The following is a 14,241-nucleotide window of genomic DNA, read 5'->3' as shown; positions in this document are numbered from 1 at the left end:
TCCTCTTCCTCCATTGTCACATCCGTCCTCTTCCTCCACCGTCACATTTGTCCTCTTCCTCCATAGTCAAGTCTGTCCTCTTCATCGTCACTTCTGTCCTCTTCATCGTCACGTCCGTCCTCTTCCTCCATAGTCACTTCCGTCCTCTTCCTCCACCGTCACATTTGTCCTCTTCCTCCATAGTCACGTCTGTCCTCTTCATAGTCACGTCCGTCCTCTTCCTCCACAGTCACATCTGTCCTCTTCCTCCACCGGCACATTCGTCCTCTTCCTCCACCGTCACGTTCGTCCTCTTTCTCCATAGTCACGTCTGTCCTCTTCATCGTCACGTCTGTCCTCTTCCTCCATCGTAACGTCTGTCCTCTTCCTCCATCGTCACGTCCGTCCTCTTCCTCCACCGTCACGTCCGTCCTCTTCCTCCACCGTCACGTCCGTCCTCTTCCTCCACCGTCACGTCCGTCCTCTTCCTTCACCGTCACGTCCGTCCTCTTCCTCCACCGTCACGTCCGTCCTCTTCCTCCACCGTCACGTCCGTCCTCTTCCTCCACAGTCACGTCTGTCCTCTTCCTCCATAGTCACGTCTGTCCTCTTCCTCCACCATCACATTTGTCCTCTTCCTCCATAGTCACGTCTGTCCTCTTCATCGTCACGTCCGTCCTCTTCCTCCATAGTCCCGTCTGTCCTCTTCCATCATCACATTCGTCCTCTTCCTCCATAATCACGTCTGTCCTCTTCATCGTCACATCTGTCCTCTTCCTCCATAATCACGTCTGTCCTCTTCATCGTCACATCTGTCCTCTTCCTCCATCGTCACGTCCGTCCTCTTCCTCCACTGTCACGTTCGTCCTCTTCCTCCATAGTAATGTCTGTCCTCTTCATCGTCACGTCTGTCCTCTTTCTCCACTGTCACTCCCGTCCTCTTCCTCCACAGTCATGTCCGTCCTCTTCCTCGACCGTCATGCCCGTCCTGTTCCTCCACTGTCACGCCTGTCCTCTTCCTCCACCGTCACATTCGTCTTCTTCCTCCATAGTCACGTCTGTCCTGTTCATCGTCACATCTGTCCTCTTCCTCGATCGTCACATCCGTCCTCTTCCTTCACCGTCACATTCGTCCTCTTCCTCCATAGTCACGTCTGTCCTCTTCCTCCATTGTCACGTCCGTCCTCTTCCTCCATCGTCACATCCGTCCTCTTCCTCCATCGTCACATCCGTCCTCTACCGTCACGTTCGTCCTCTTCCTCCATCGTCGCGTCCGTCCTCTTCCTCCATCGTCGCGTCCGTCCTCTTCCTCCATCGTCGCGTCCGTCCTCTTCCTCCATCGTCGCGTCCGTCCTCTTCCTCCATCGTCGCTCTAACATCTTTTGTCTCCAGCAGATGATGACACGCTCGGGTAGAAGTTTCAGCTACCATAATATAATCAATGATAATAAATATTGTGAACTAGCTGAGGAAAATGGATGTGCTACCCGTGCTGATAAAATCATAGTCAAAGTACATAGTACAAAGTGCACTTGCAGCGTTTCTCGGCTGTTAATTTCAAAGCTAGGAGTTGCTGTGTGCAGCCTCCTTGACACAGGGCCTACCATACCATCCACCCCTGTAGGGCCATGTATGGCCACATGGAGACCACAGGTGTTCCTCTGCTTTTAGAGGGTTTAAAGGGAATCTCTACTAGTCTATGAGCTGTAATGATCAGCAAAGCCGCTATATTGTCTGTCTACAGGATCACGTGATCAAAACCATCAGGATGGAGGAGGACCCGAGTCACATGACTGAGAGGATACTAAACCTCACCCTGGAGATCATCTACCTGCTGACCGGAGAGGTGAGGAGGATTCTGGGAGGTCACATGACATCACTCTCATCTCTATTAATAAAACACAGACCTGACCGGAGAGGTGAGGAGGATTCTGGGAGTCTAACATGATATTCCTATTGGTTCCCCAATACAGAGATTTCCTCTTCTGAAGTCAGGTCATCATATGACCATCACAGTGCCTCCATGTGACTCCCTAAACCCTGAGAGACACAACATGCAGAAGATTCTAGAAGTCACCAAGAAGATCATGGAGCTGCTGACAGGAGAGGTGAGCGGTGCCGGGAATTCTGGGACATTCTCCAGTAACAGACAAGGGATGTGTCTGGATGGTGACTGTATCATTGTGTGTGTCAGGTTCCTATAAGGTGTCAGGGTGTCACTGTCTATTTCTCCATGGAGGAGTGGGAGTATTTAGAAGGACACAAGGACCTCTACAAGGACGTCATGATGGACAATCAGCCGCCCCTCACATCACCGGGTAAGAGGAGACTTTATTGGAAAGGAGCGAGCAGTACGGAGGATCCACCTAGATCCCCCATCATCTGATAAACACATAGAAACAATGGATTCAGTCAGTGTGTGTGTTTCCTACAGATGGATCCAGTCATGGGAACCCACCAGAGAGATGTCCCCGTCCTCTGTATTCTCGGGATTCCGCACAGGAAGGTCACACCATCCCTCACCATCATCAGATAGATGGATCCAGTCATGGGAACCCACCAGAGAGATGTCCCCGTCCTATGTATTCCCGGGATTCCACACAGGAAGGTCACACCATCCCTCACCATCATCAAATAGATGGAGCCAGTCATGGGAACCCACCAGAGAGATGTCCCTGTCCTCTGAATTCCCGGGATTCCACACAGGTAGGTCACACTGTCCCTCATCATCATCAGGTAGGTGGGACTGAGTATGTAGACCTTAAACTGCGAGAGGACATTCTTCTATGTAATCTCTTGATGTATTCTGTCATCTTTGGGGTTTAGTTTGAAGAACTGAAAGACATCAAAGTTGAGGTTAAAGCAGAAGAAGAGGAGACGTTGGTGAGTGGAGATCAGCAGTCTATGGAGGAGGAGGAGATGATTCTGAAAAGGAAAGAGGAGGAATCTTCTCAACGTGTGGACACATGTAAGTAATAAACAGTTCACATTTTATTTTACGTCTAAGATGATAAAATATGCCTGTACATTGTTAGATGGGTTGAAAATGACAAATATTGAGTTTGTTCACCTCAAAGAGAAAAAAAAAAAAACACAAACCTACAGCAGATCCAGTGGAAGGCAGCAAACCCATATAGAGCTTGGCCCAATTTGCTCCAATCGGCATTCCTTATTGACCTAAAACGTAAAGTTTTGGCTGTGTTGTATCCTTTATCTGGTTTGTGTTCATAGTTTGGTGTTACGATTGCACCCAATTCCAGGCCGGAGCTCCGAGGAATCTCTTAGTTTTGGACTGACATATATGACTCCTGAATGTAAGAAGAGTAAAATATTTTTAATTTTTATTTCTTACAGATGGATGCTTTGTTCTTAAGACCTCGGAGGGAGATCCGATGTTGTCTCCAGATTTCAAGGCAGAAGATAATGACATCACACATTGTTCTCCCGGAGAAGATCCCATTACTCCGCCTACACATCACAGACCATCCCATCTGGAGGGATCAATGGATCATTCGAAGCTTGAGGAATCTTCTGAACAATCCCATACTATGACTTCAGATGTCCATCTAAGATCAATGGATCCTTCAAAGCTTGAGGAATCTTCTGAACAATTCCATACTATGACTTCAGATGTCCATCTGGAGGGATCAATGGATCCTTCGAAGCTTGAGGAATCTTCTGAACAATCCCATACTATGACTTCAGATATCCATCTAAGATCAATGGATCCCTCGAAGCTTGAGGAATCTTCTAAACAATTCCATACTATGACTTCAGATGTCCATCTGGAGGGATCAATGGATCCTTCTAATCCCGAGGAATCTTCTGAACAATCCCATACTATGACTTCAGATGTCCATCTAAGATCAATGGATCCCTCGAAACTTGAGGAATCTTCTGATAAATCCCATACTATGTCTTCATATAGCCATCTGAGATCTCACGGTGCTGATCAATCAACACCTTCATCCAATCCCAAGGAGTCTTCCTTATGTGGTGGAAGTAATGCAGTAGAACCTTCATTGTCTTCTTTAGTTTTTAATAAATCTTACAGTAAAAACAAAGGACTACCGAAACAGCAGAGAGGTCCCTCAGGTGGGCGTCTTTTTTCATGCTCCGAGTGTGGGAAATGTTTCACTACGAAACAAAACCTTCTTATACATCAGAGAATTCACACAGGGGAGCGTCCTTTTTCTTGCACAGAGTGCGGAAAATGTTTTAGCAGGAAGGGAGAACTTTTAAGACACCAGAAAATTCACACCGGCGAGCGTCCTTTTTTATGCTCAGAGTGCGGGAAGTGTTTCACTAAGAAAGAACACCTTCTCATACACCAGAGGAGTCACACGGGCGAGCGTCCTTTTTCATGTTCGGAGTGCGGGAAATGTTTCATTCAGCAACAACACCTTCATACGCACCTGAAAAGCCACATGGGTGAGCGTCCTTTTTCATGTTCAGAGTGCGGGAAATGTTTCAGTAAGAAAGAACACCTTCTCGTGCACCAGAGAATTCACACAGGCGAACGCCCTTTTTCGTGTTCAGAGTGCGGGAAAAGTTTCACTCAGAAACATTACCTTCTTGCACACCAGAGGAGCCACACAGGCGAGCGTCCTTTTTCATGTTCAGCGTGCGGGAAGTGTTTCGTTCAGCAACAGCACCTTCTCAGGCATCGGAGAATTCACACGGGCGAGCGTCCTTTTTCGTGTTCAGAGTGCGGGAAATGTTTCATTTTCAATGCCGACCTTCTCAAACACCAGAGAAGACACACGGGCGAGCGTCCTTTCTCCTGTACAGAATGCGGGAAATGTTTCAACGAGAGGGGGAATCTTCTTAAGCACCAAAGAGTCCACACGGGCGAGCGTCCTTTCTCGTGTTCAGAGTGCGGGAAATGTTTCTCGCTCCAAGGGAATCTAATCAGACATCAGGTAACTCACAGCAACTGATGCTGAGTCTGGAAAGGGGTGCATCCTGGGAAAGGTTTCCTTTCAGTTACAGATGGAGTCTCTTATTGGCTTCTTCTATTTCTTGAAGACCACCGTGGTGAGATCTGACTGCTAAAATTGGCTCCTTTCCTTTCCTCCTTTTCCAGTTTCTACAATAAATGAAAATTCCAGCAGGAAGAATGGAAGTCCATCATAATAGGCCCAGCAGATATGAGGACCCCGACCAAGAGATACATTGGGTACCAGGGAACCTTTGTTACCACCCCTCACTACCACCTCCCAAGCTTATGAACCTCTTCCATTGCCCAGATAAATTCTAATGGTGCTGCATTGAACTTGGGGGTTCAATAAATACTGGATCATTCAGGGGTGTCGTTCGATAGTTATAGGTGGGCGGGAATTACATGACAGTATTATGGTCCTCTAAACCAGTGGTCTGCAAACTGAGGCCCAGGGGCCAGATGAGGCCCTTTTCTTGCTTTTATTTGGCCCTTTGGGCACTATTTCATTCCTTGACACCAACAAAGGGGCACAATCCCTACCAATAACATCAACGCTGGGGCTCAGTTCCTCCTAATGACACCAACAATAGAGCCCAATGACAGCAATGGTGGGCTACAATACCTCCCAGTGACATCAACATGGGGGCCCTATTCCTCCCACTGATACAAATAATGGGGTCCAATGATTCCAATGATGGGAACAATTCCTACCCATGACACCAACGATGGGGCACAGTTCCTCCTAATGATGGGGCATTATTCCTCCCACTAACACCAGTGATGGGACACTATTCCTACAAATGACACCAACGATGGAGCACAGTTCCTCCTAATGACACCAACAATGGGGCCCAATGACACCAATAATGGGCACAATTCCTCCTAATGATGGGGCACAATTTCTACCAATGATGGAGCACAGTTCATCCTATTGACACCAACAACGGGGCCCATTTCCTCCCCATTAGACCAACAATGGGGCACAATTCCTACCAATGACACCAATGATGGAGCACAGTTCCTCCCACTGACACCAACAATGGGGCCCAATGACACCAATGTTGGGGCACAATTCCTCTCAATGATGGAGCACAATTCCTCCCCATTACACCAACGATGGGGCACAATTCCTTCCCATGACACCGACGATGGGGCACAGTTCTCCCCGTTGACACCAACAATGGAGCCCAATGACACCAGTGATGGGGCACAATTCCTCTCAATGATGGAGCACAATTCCTCCTCATTACACCAATGATGGGGCACAATTCCTTCCCATGACACCGATGATGGGGCACAGTTCTCCCTGTTGACACCAACAATGGGGCCCAATGACACCAATGTTGGGGCACAATTCCTCTCAATGATGGAGCACAGTTCCTCCCGCTGACACCAACAATGGGGCCCAATGGCACCAATGTTGGGGCACAATTCCTCTCAATGATGGAGCACAATTCCTCCCAATGACAATAATGATGGGGCACTATTTCTACCAATGACACCAACGATGGAGCACAGTTCCTCCTGTTGACATCAACAATAGGACCCAATGATTGGGTACAATTCCTCCCAGTGACAAAAACAATGGGGCACAATTCCTACCAATGACATCAATGATGGGGCACAGTTCCTCCCACTGATACTAACAATGGGGCCCAATGACACCAATGATGGGGTACAATTCCTTCTCAATGACATAAATGATGGAGCAAAGTTCAACCCGTTGACACCAACAATGGGGCCCAAAGATACCAATGATGGGGCCCAATTCCTCCCCATGACACCAACGATGGGGCCCAATGACACCAATGGTGGGGCACAATTCCTCCCAATGACACAAATCATGACGCAAAATTTCTCTCACTGACACCAAAGATGGGGCATTGTTTACTCCAACTGATGCAGGGACATTGTCTACGCCCGATGGTCACAGTCCAACCCCCCTAAACTCTAAAGGACAGTAAGCTGGCCCTTCGTTTAGAATGTTTGGGGACCCCTGCTCTAAACAAACAGCCACAGGTCAGTAGGGATTGGTAGCAAAGATACGGAAGGCAGCAGGAGTGACAAGAGCCAGATATCAGCTGGGGAGGGCACAATCATCTGGCAAACCAGAAGTGCAGAGACACAGCTTAAATCAGGAAGTCCATGGGAGGAGCAAAGAGTTCAAGGTTCACCAGAAACAAGATTCAAGACCAGATTGTCCAAGGAATTGTCCAGAGGGCTATCCAGCATCTCAGGTGGCTCAGCAAGAAGAGATACTGCCAGGCACAGCAGAGGTCGCAGGTTCATATCTGGGTCCTGACACCTATACAAGCTTCAGTTGGGGGGTTTGGCAAAAATATTGGATCTTTCAGGGGCTGGGTTTGATGAACAGCGCTGGCTTGGTCGCACCCTCACACAGCCGGAATTCTAGAACTAAACTGTGCTAATATATGACCATACACGGGGGGGGGGAAGGGCAATCTTGCCAATACAAAGACAACCGTCCCAGAACATGGGCAATAAACAAGCAATGGTGGCCATATATAGGCAAGAACACGAAGGAACGATGGCTGGAGAATTGTCTTTTATGTTGGTGTGCTACTGAATGAAGAGATGATCTCAAATACATCCACCTACAGCAAGTGATCATCCTTCACCAATGATCCTTTTCATCGATAGCTATTGGCTGTGGAACGTCATAACTCTTTATTGGCTTTATTGAAGGTGGCCCAGACAATTCTGCCATGGAAGGTGGCCCGGCCAATTCTGCCACGGAAGGTGGCCCGGCCAATTCTGCCACGGAAGGTGGCCCGGCCAATTCTGCCACGGAAGATGGTCCAGCCAATTTATATTGATCGATACATTGTATATAATTTTTTTCACATCAGTTATACAAGATATGATTTCGATTTGAGGTTTGTATCATTGTAAATTAATCAGATATTCTGTTTTTTTTAAATAAAAAAAGAAAACCAAACACTTTACAAAATTCTGTTCTGAGTCCTTTTTTTTTTTTTTTTTTTTTTTTTTTTTAAAGAAACGATCGATTGAGTATGGATTGGGTTGTGCTGTGTGCATAGAGAGTCATCCATTGATGATGAGGCAGAGATAACATACACTGTATTGGCAAAAATATTGGGCCGTCGGCCTTTCCACAGACATGACCTGTAATGACCTCCCAGTCTTAGTCCGTAGGGTTCAATATTGAGTTGGCCCCGCCCTTTGCAGCTATAACAGCTTCAACTCTTCTGGGAAGGCTCCATCGTCATGTCCATACTCTTCCTCCATCATCATGTCCATACTCTCCCTCCATCATCATGTCCATACTCTCCCTCCATCATGTCCATACTCTTCCTCCATCGTCCTGTCCATACTCTTCCTCCATCGTCCTGTCCATACTCTTCCTCCATCGTCATGTCCATACTCTTCCTCCATCCTCATGTCCATACTCTTCCTCCATCCTCATGTCCATACTCTTCCTCCATTGACATTGTGATACGCTATTTTGCCAAAAGTACTGGGCTGCCGGCCTTTCCACGCACATGACCTTCAATGGCCCCCCAGTCTTAGTCCATAGGGTTCAATATTGAGTTGGCCCCGCCCTTTCCGCACACATGACCTTTAATGGCCCCCCAGTCTTAGTCCGTAGGGTTCAATATTGAGTTGGCTCCGCCCTTTTGCAGTTATAACAGCTTCAACTCTTCTGGGAAGGCCATCCACAAGGTTTAGGAGGGTGTCTATGGGAAGGTTGGACCATTCTTCCAGAAGCACATTTGTCAGGTCAGGCAGTGATGTCGGGGGAGGAGGCCTGGCTCTCAGTCTCCGCTCTAATTCATCCCAAAGGTGTTCTATGGGGTTGAGGTCAGGACTCTGTGCAGGCCAGTCAAGTTCCTCCACCCCAAACTGGCTCCTCCATGTCTTTATGGACCTTGCTTTGTGCATTGGTGGGCAGTTATGTTGGAACAAGAAGGGGCCATTGCCAAACTCCTCCCACAAAGTTGTCCAAAATGTTGCCTTAGGTTGCCAAGCCCACCCCCTGAAAAACAACCCTGCACCATAATCCACCCTCCACCAAACTTTACACTTGGCACCATGCAGTCAGGCAAGTACCGTTCTCCTGGCCACCGTCAAACCCAAACACGTCCATCGGATTGCAAGACAGAGAAGCGTGATTGGTCACTCCAGAGAACACGTCCCCCCTGCGCTAGAGTCCAGTGGCGGCGTGCTTTACACCACAGCATCCCACGCTTTGCATTGCACTTGGTGATGGAAGGCTTGGATGCAGCTGCTCGGCCATGGAAACCCATTCCATGAAGCTCTCTACACACTGTTGTTGGGCTCATCTGAAGGCCACACCAAGTTTGGAGGTCTTCAGCTATTGACTCTGCAGACAGTTGGTGACTTCTGCGCACTGTGCTCGGCCATGGAAACCTAATAAGTGAGTTATTTTCATTTGAGCCCAATCAGATTTGAAGATCCCAGTCACATGGTTAAATACATGTTTAATAAACATAAAAAAATAAACATAAATAATTCTTCCACTTGTATTAAAGCTTTGTGAATTGAGCCTATGAAGATGTATTTCAGTTGTGCTCTTTTCATTCTTTAATTTAACATTTATAACTACTAAAATTCTATCAAATTGTTGCTTTTTATTTAATATGTTATCTTCTGGATGTGATGTGAGGTTTAATTTGTGTGTGTAATCATCGATGTACCCGAATCGAAGGATGGACCCCGGGGCCCAGGGCAACATGATGGAACGTAACGTAGACCGCAGTATTCATATTCAACACAAGGCGGTGATCTCATGTATTGCCAGTGGAACACAACAACAGGAAGTGATGTCAAGGACAGACAGGAAGTGATGGCAGGTATAAATAGGAAGTTCCGGGTGAGAGGTGAGTCAGGAGGAAGTAGAGAGGAGACATTGGTGGAAGTGGCAGCAGAGGAGGTAATAGGATCTAATTTTATATTTACACCCAGTAACCCCCCCCGTCATGTCCGTCCTCTTACGCAACCGTCACGTCTGTCCTCTTCCTCCACCGTCACGTCTGTCCTCTTCCTCCACCGGCCGTCCTCTTCCTCCATCGTCACGTCCGTCCTCTTCCTTCGTCATCGTGTCGGTGCTCTTCCTCCATTGTCACGTCCATCCTCTTCCTCCACTGTCACGTCCATCCTCTTCCTCCACCTCACATCTGTCCTCTTCCTCCACCGTCACATCCGTCCTCTGTCGTCACGTCCGTCCTCTTCCTCCGTCGTCACGTCCGTCCTCTTCCTCCGTCGGCACGTCTGTCTTCTTCCTCCAATGTCACGTCTGTCCTCTTCCTCCACCGTCACTCCTGTTCTCTTCCTCCGTCGTCACGCCCGTCCTCTTCCTCCGTCGTCATGCCCGTCCTCTTCCTCCATAGTCACGTCCGCCCTTTCCCTCCATAGTCACATCCGTCCTCTTCCTCCATAGTCACTGTGACGTCTTCTATCTCCAGCAGATGATGATACACACATATATAGTGTGGGAACCCAGATAATTATGTGCTCACCTATAATTTCTTGTGTAGCCTTGGACCCCGGTCAGAAGCCTCACAACAGCAAATAATGGGGATGGGGTGTGGAGGACCCCACCCCTCACTATAAGAGGGGAGTCTGAGATCAGCCAATGATAGGGGAGGAGAAAGGACAAAATATAACAGGTTTGCAGGAGGCAAAAACAGGACAAATGCCAATACAGTAAATATTCATCTGCCAGTTCCCACCGGAGGCAGCCCAACTATGAACCCCTAATATCCCCCTCCTAATATTGTACAACCAATACAGCCCTGATAATTCTCCCCTATCCGTCTACAGAGAAACCCACCTAGGCCACATGACCAATGAGGATGGAGGAGGACCGGAGTCACATGACTGAGAGGATACTAAACCTCACCCTGGAGATCATCTACCTGCTGACCGGAGAGGTGAGGAGGATTCTGGGAGGTCACATGACATCACTCTCATCTCTATTAATAAAACACAGACCTGACCGGAGAGGTGAGGAGCAGGGGCAGACTGACAACTCATGGGGCCCCTGTGTCCTTGCCCAAACTCAAAAAAGCCTATGAAAAAGGTATCAGGGGCATCTCATGGGGCCCCCTACTGACCCTGGGCCCTCGGGCAGTGCCCGAGTTTCCAAATGGTCAGTCTGCCCCTGGTGAGGAGGATTCTGGGAGGTCACATGACATCACTCTTCTCTCTATTAATCAAACACAGACCTGACCGGAGAGGTGAGGAGGATTCTGGGAGTCTTAATATGATATTCCTATTGGTTCCCCAATACAGAGATTTCCTCTTCTGAAGTCAGGTGATCATATGACCATCACAGTGCCTCCATGTGACTCCCTAAACCCCGAGAGACACAACATGGAGAAGATTCTAGAAGTCACCAAGAAGATGATGGAGCTGCTGACAGGAGAGGTGAGCGGTTCTGGGAATTCTGGGACATTCTCCAGTAACAGACAAGGGATGTGTCTGGATGGTGACTGTATCATTGTGTGTGTCAGGTTCCTATAAGGTGTCAGGGTGTCACTGTCTATTTCTCCATGGAGGAGTGGGAGTATTTAGAAGGACACAAGGACCTCTACAAGGACGTCATGATGGACAATCAGCCACCCCTCACATCACCGGGTAAGAGGAGACTTTATTGGAAAGGAGAGAGCAGTACGGAGGGTCCACATAGATCCCCCATCATCTGATAAACACATAGAAACAATGGATTCAGTCAGTGTGTGTGTTTCCTACAGATGGATCCAGTCATGGGAACCCACCAGAGAGATGTCCCCGTCCTCTGTATTCCTGGGATTCCACACAGGAAGGTCACACCATCCCTTACCATCATCAGGTAGGTGGATCCAGTCATGGGAACCCACCAGAGAGATGTCCCCGTCCTCTGTATTCCTGGGATTCCACACAGGAAGATCACACCATCCCTCACCATCATCAGGTAGATGAGACTCAGCATGTAGACCTAATATAGTCTAAGCCAGGGGTCTGCAACCTTTAAGACATAAAGAGCCACTTGGACCCGTTTCCGAGAGGGAAAAAAAGACTGGGAGCCGCAAAACCATTGCAACATTTAAAACAAATCCGACACTGCATATATTGCAAAAAGCGCTCTGGTCATGAAGGGGGTTTAAGGGCCCAGTAAGCAAAGGGTTAATCAGGGCCACAGTGTATCGTCATAATCACAATCATAGCCTTAGGTCAGTGGTGGGCAACCTTTTTTTTCAACTGAGCCAAATCTTGCCAAAACCACGATTGAAATTTATTTTGAGAGCCACATTTTTAAAACTGAAAATACATCCCCCATATAGTAATTCATCCCCCATAGTAATTCATCCCCCATAGTAATTCATCCCCCATAGTAATTCATCCCCCATAGTAATTCATCCCCCATAGTAATTCATCCCCCATATAGTAATTCATCCCCATATAGTAATTCATCCCCCATAGTAATTCATCCCCCATAGTAATTCATCCCCCTATAGTAATTCATCCCCATATAGTAATTCATCCCCCATAGTAATTCATCCCCCATATAGTAATTCATCCCCCATATAGTAATTCATCCCCCATATAGTAATTCATCCCCCATAGTAATTCATCCCCCATAGTAATTCATCCCCCATATAGTAATTCATCCCCCATATAGTAATTAATCCCCCATATAGTAATTAATCCCCCATATAGTAATTCATCCCCCATAGTAATTCGTCCCCCATAGTAATTCATCCCCCCTATAGTAATTCATCCACCATATAGTAATTCATCCCCCATAGTAATTCATCCCCCATATAGTAATTCATCCCCCATATAGTAATTCGTCCCCCATAGTAATTCGTCCCCCATAGTAATTCATCCACCATATAGTAATTCGTCCCCCATAGTAATTCATCCACCATATAGTAATTCATCCCCCATAGTAATTCATCCCCCATATAGTAATTCATCCCCCATATAGTAATTCATCCCCCATATAGTAATTCATCCCCCATATAGTAATTCACCCCCCATATAGTAATTCATTCCCCATATTAATTCATCCCCCATATTAAGTCCCCAAGTCCCCCCTGTGTCAATTCACTTACCTTTGCTCCGCGCGTTCCTCTCGCCGTGTTCCCGCGCCGTTCCGGTGTAGCATGAAAATCTGTCTCCTATGAGGATCTGTCCCCCTCGACGTATCTGCGCATGTGCCAGTTTCAGGCATTAGCAGCCGATCGGCGATCTCCGGCACATGCGCAGATACGTCGAGGGGGACAGATCCTCATAGGAGACAGATTTTCATGCTACACCGGTCTTCAGGGCGGACTGTGAGAGGAGCCTAGCGGGAGCCTAGCTCCGCGGGCCGGATTAAAAGGTCCGCCGGGCAGTAGTTTGCCCATTGCTGCCCTATTTCCTGTCACCTGGTGGGCAGTGTGCTCCGGAGCCGCAGCCAAGGTGAAAAAGAGCTGCATGCGGCTCTGGAGCCGCGGGTTGCCGACACCCGGTCTAAGCTATGTAATCTCTTGTTTCTGTTTATAATTTTTTTTAATGTTCTTTGGGGTTTAGGATGAAGAACTGACAGACATCAAACTTGAGGTAAAAGAGGAAGAAGAGACGTTGGTGAGTGGAGCTCAGCTGTCTATAGAGGAGGGTTGTCCTCTGTATTCCCGGGATTCTACATGGGAAGATCACCGTTATACAGAGGTAGATTCTATGAGTAGACATTCTTCTGTGTAATTTTGTGTTCTTTTTTTCTAAATGTATTCTGTCATCTCTGGAATTTAGAGTGAAGAACTAAAAGACATCAAAGTTGAGGTTAAAGAAGAAGAAGAGGAGACGTTGGTGAGTGGAGATCAGCAGTTTATGAAGGAGGGTTGTCCTCTGTCTTCCTGGGATTCCACCCAGGAACATCTCAACTATAGAGAGAATGATCATGTAGATGGGACTGGGCAAAAATAATACCACGAGAGGACATTCTTCTATGTATTCTCTTCTTATTGGTAACAGTGTTTACTGATGTCATATTCTATCATCTTTGGGGTTTAGGGTGAAGAACTGAAAGACATCAAAGTTGAGGTTAAGGAGGCAGAAGAAGAGAGGTTGGTGAGTGGAGATCAGCAGTCTATGGAGGAGGAGGAGATGATTATGGAATGTAAACAGGAGGAATCTTCTCTACATACGGACACAAGTAAGTCAATAAGCAATACAGAAACAGATCACATTTCATTGTATTTGTTACATTTGTAGATGGGTTGAATATAGACATATATCAGGTGTTCAGTGATGTGAAGGGGGGGGGGGCTGTGATGTGAAGGGGGGGGGGG

General features: G+C 47.4%; 1 protein-coding gene across 1 annotated transcript in view; it reads left to right on the top strand.

The window, feature by feature from the left end:
• Positions 1 to 14,241, top strand: part of LOC149440501 (uncharacterized) — a 62,569-nt gene that overhangs the window by 40,349 nt on the left and 7,979 nt on the right. The window contains exons 14-19 of the mRNA XM_089658511.1: positions 1,724 to 1,825; positions 1,953 to 2,087; positions 2,174 to 2,297; positions 2,414 to 2,685; positions 2,806 to 2,947; positions 3,334 to 4,901. Coding sequence (XP_089514637.1) covers positions 1,724 to 1,825; positions 1,953 to 2,087; positions 2,174 to 2,297; positions 2,414 to 2,685; positions 2,806 to 2,947; positions 3,334 to 4,901 — 2,343 coding nt within the window. The remainder of the gene's footprint in view (positions 1 to 1,723; positions 1,826 to 1,952; positions 2,088 to 2,173; positions 2,298 to 2,413; positions 2,686 to 2,805; positions 2,948 to 3,333; positions 4,902 to 14,241) is intronic.

The sequence above is a fragment of the Staurois parvus genome, unplaced genomic scaffold, assembly GCF_062004578.1.
Source record: "Staurois parvus isolate SC_StPar_1 unplaced genomic scaffold, SC_StPar_1.0 ptg001079l, whole genome shotgun sequence".
NCBI lineage: Eukaryota > Metazoa > Chordata > Amphibia > Anura > Ranidae > Staurois > Staurois parvus.
Note: the sequence above shows the minus strand (reverse complement) of the source record. Positions and strands in the feature narration are given on the sequence as shown.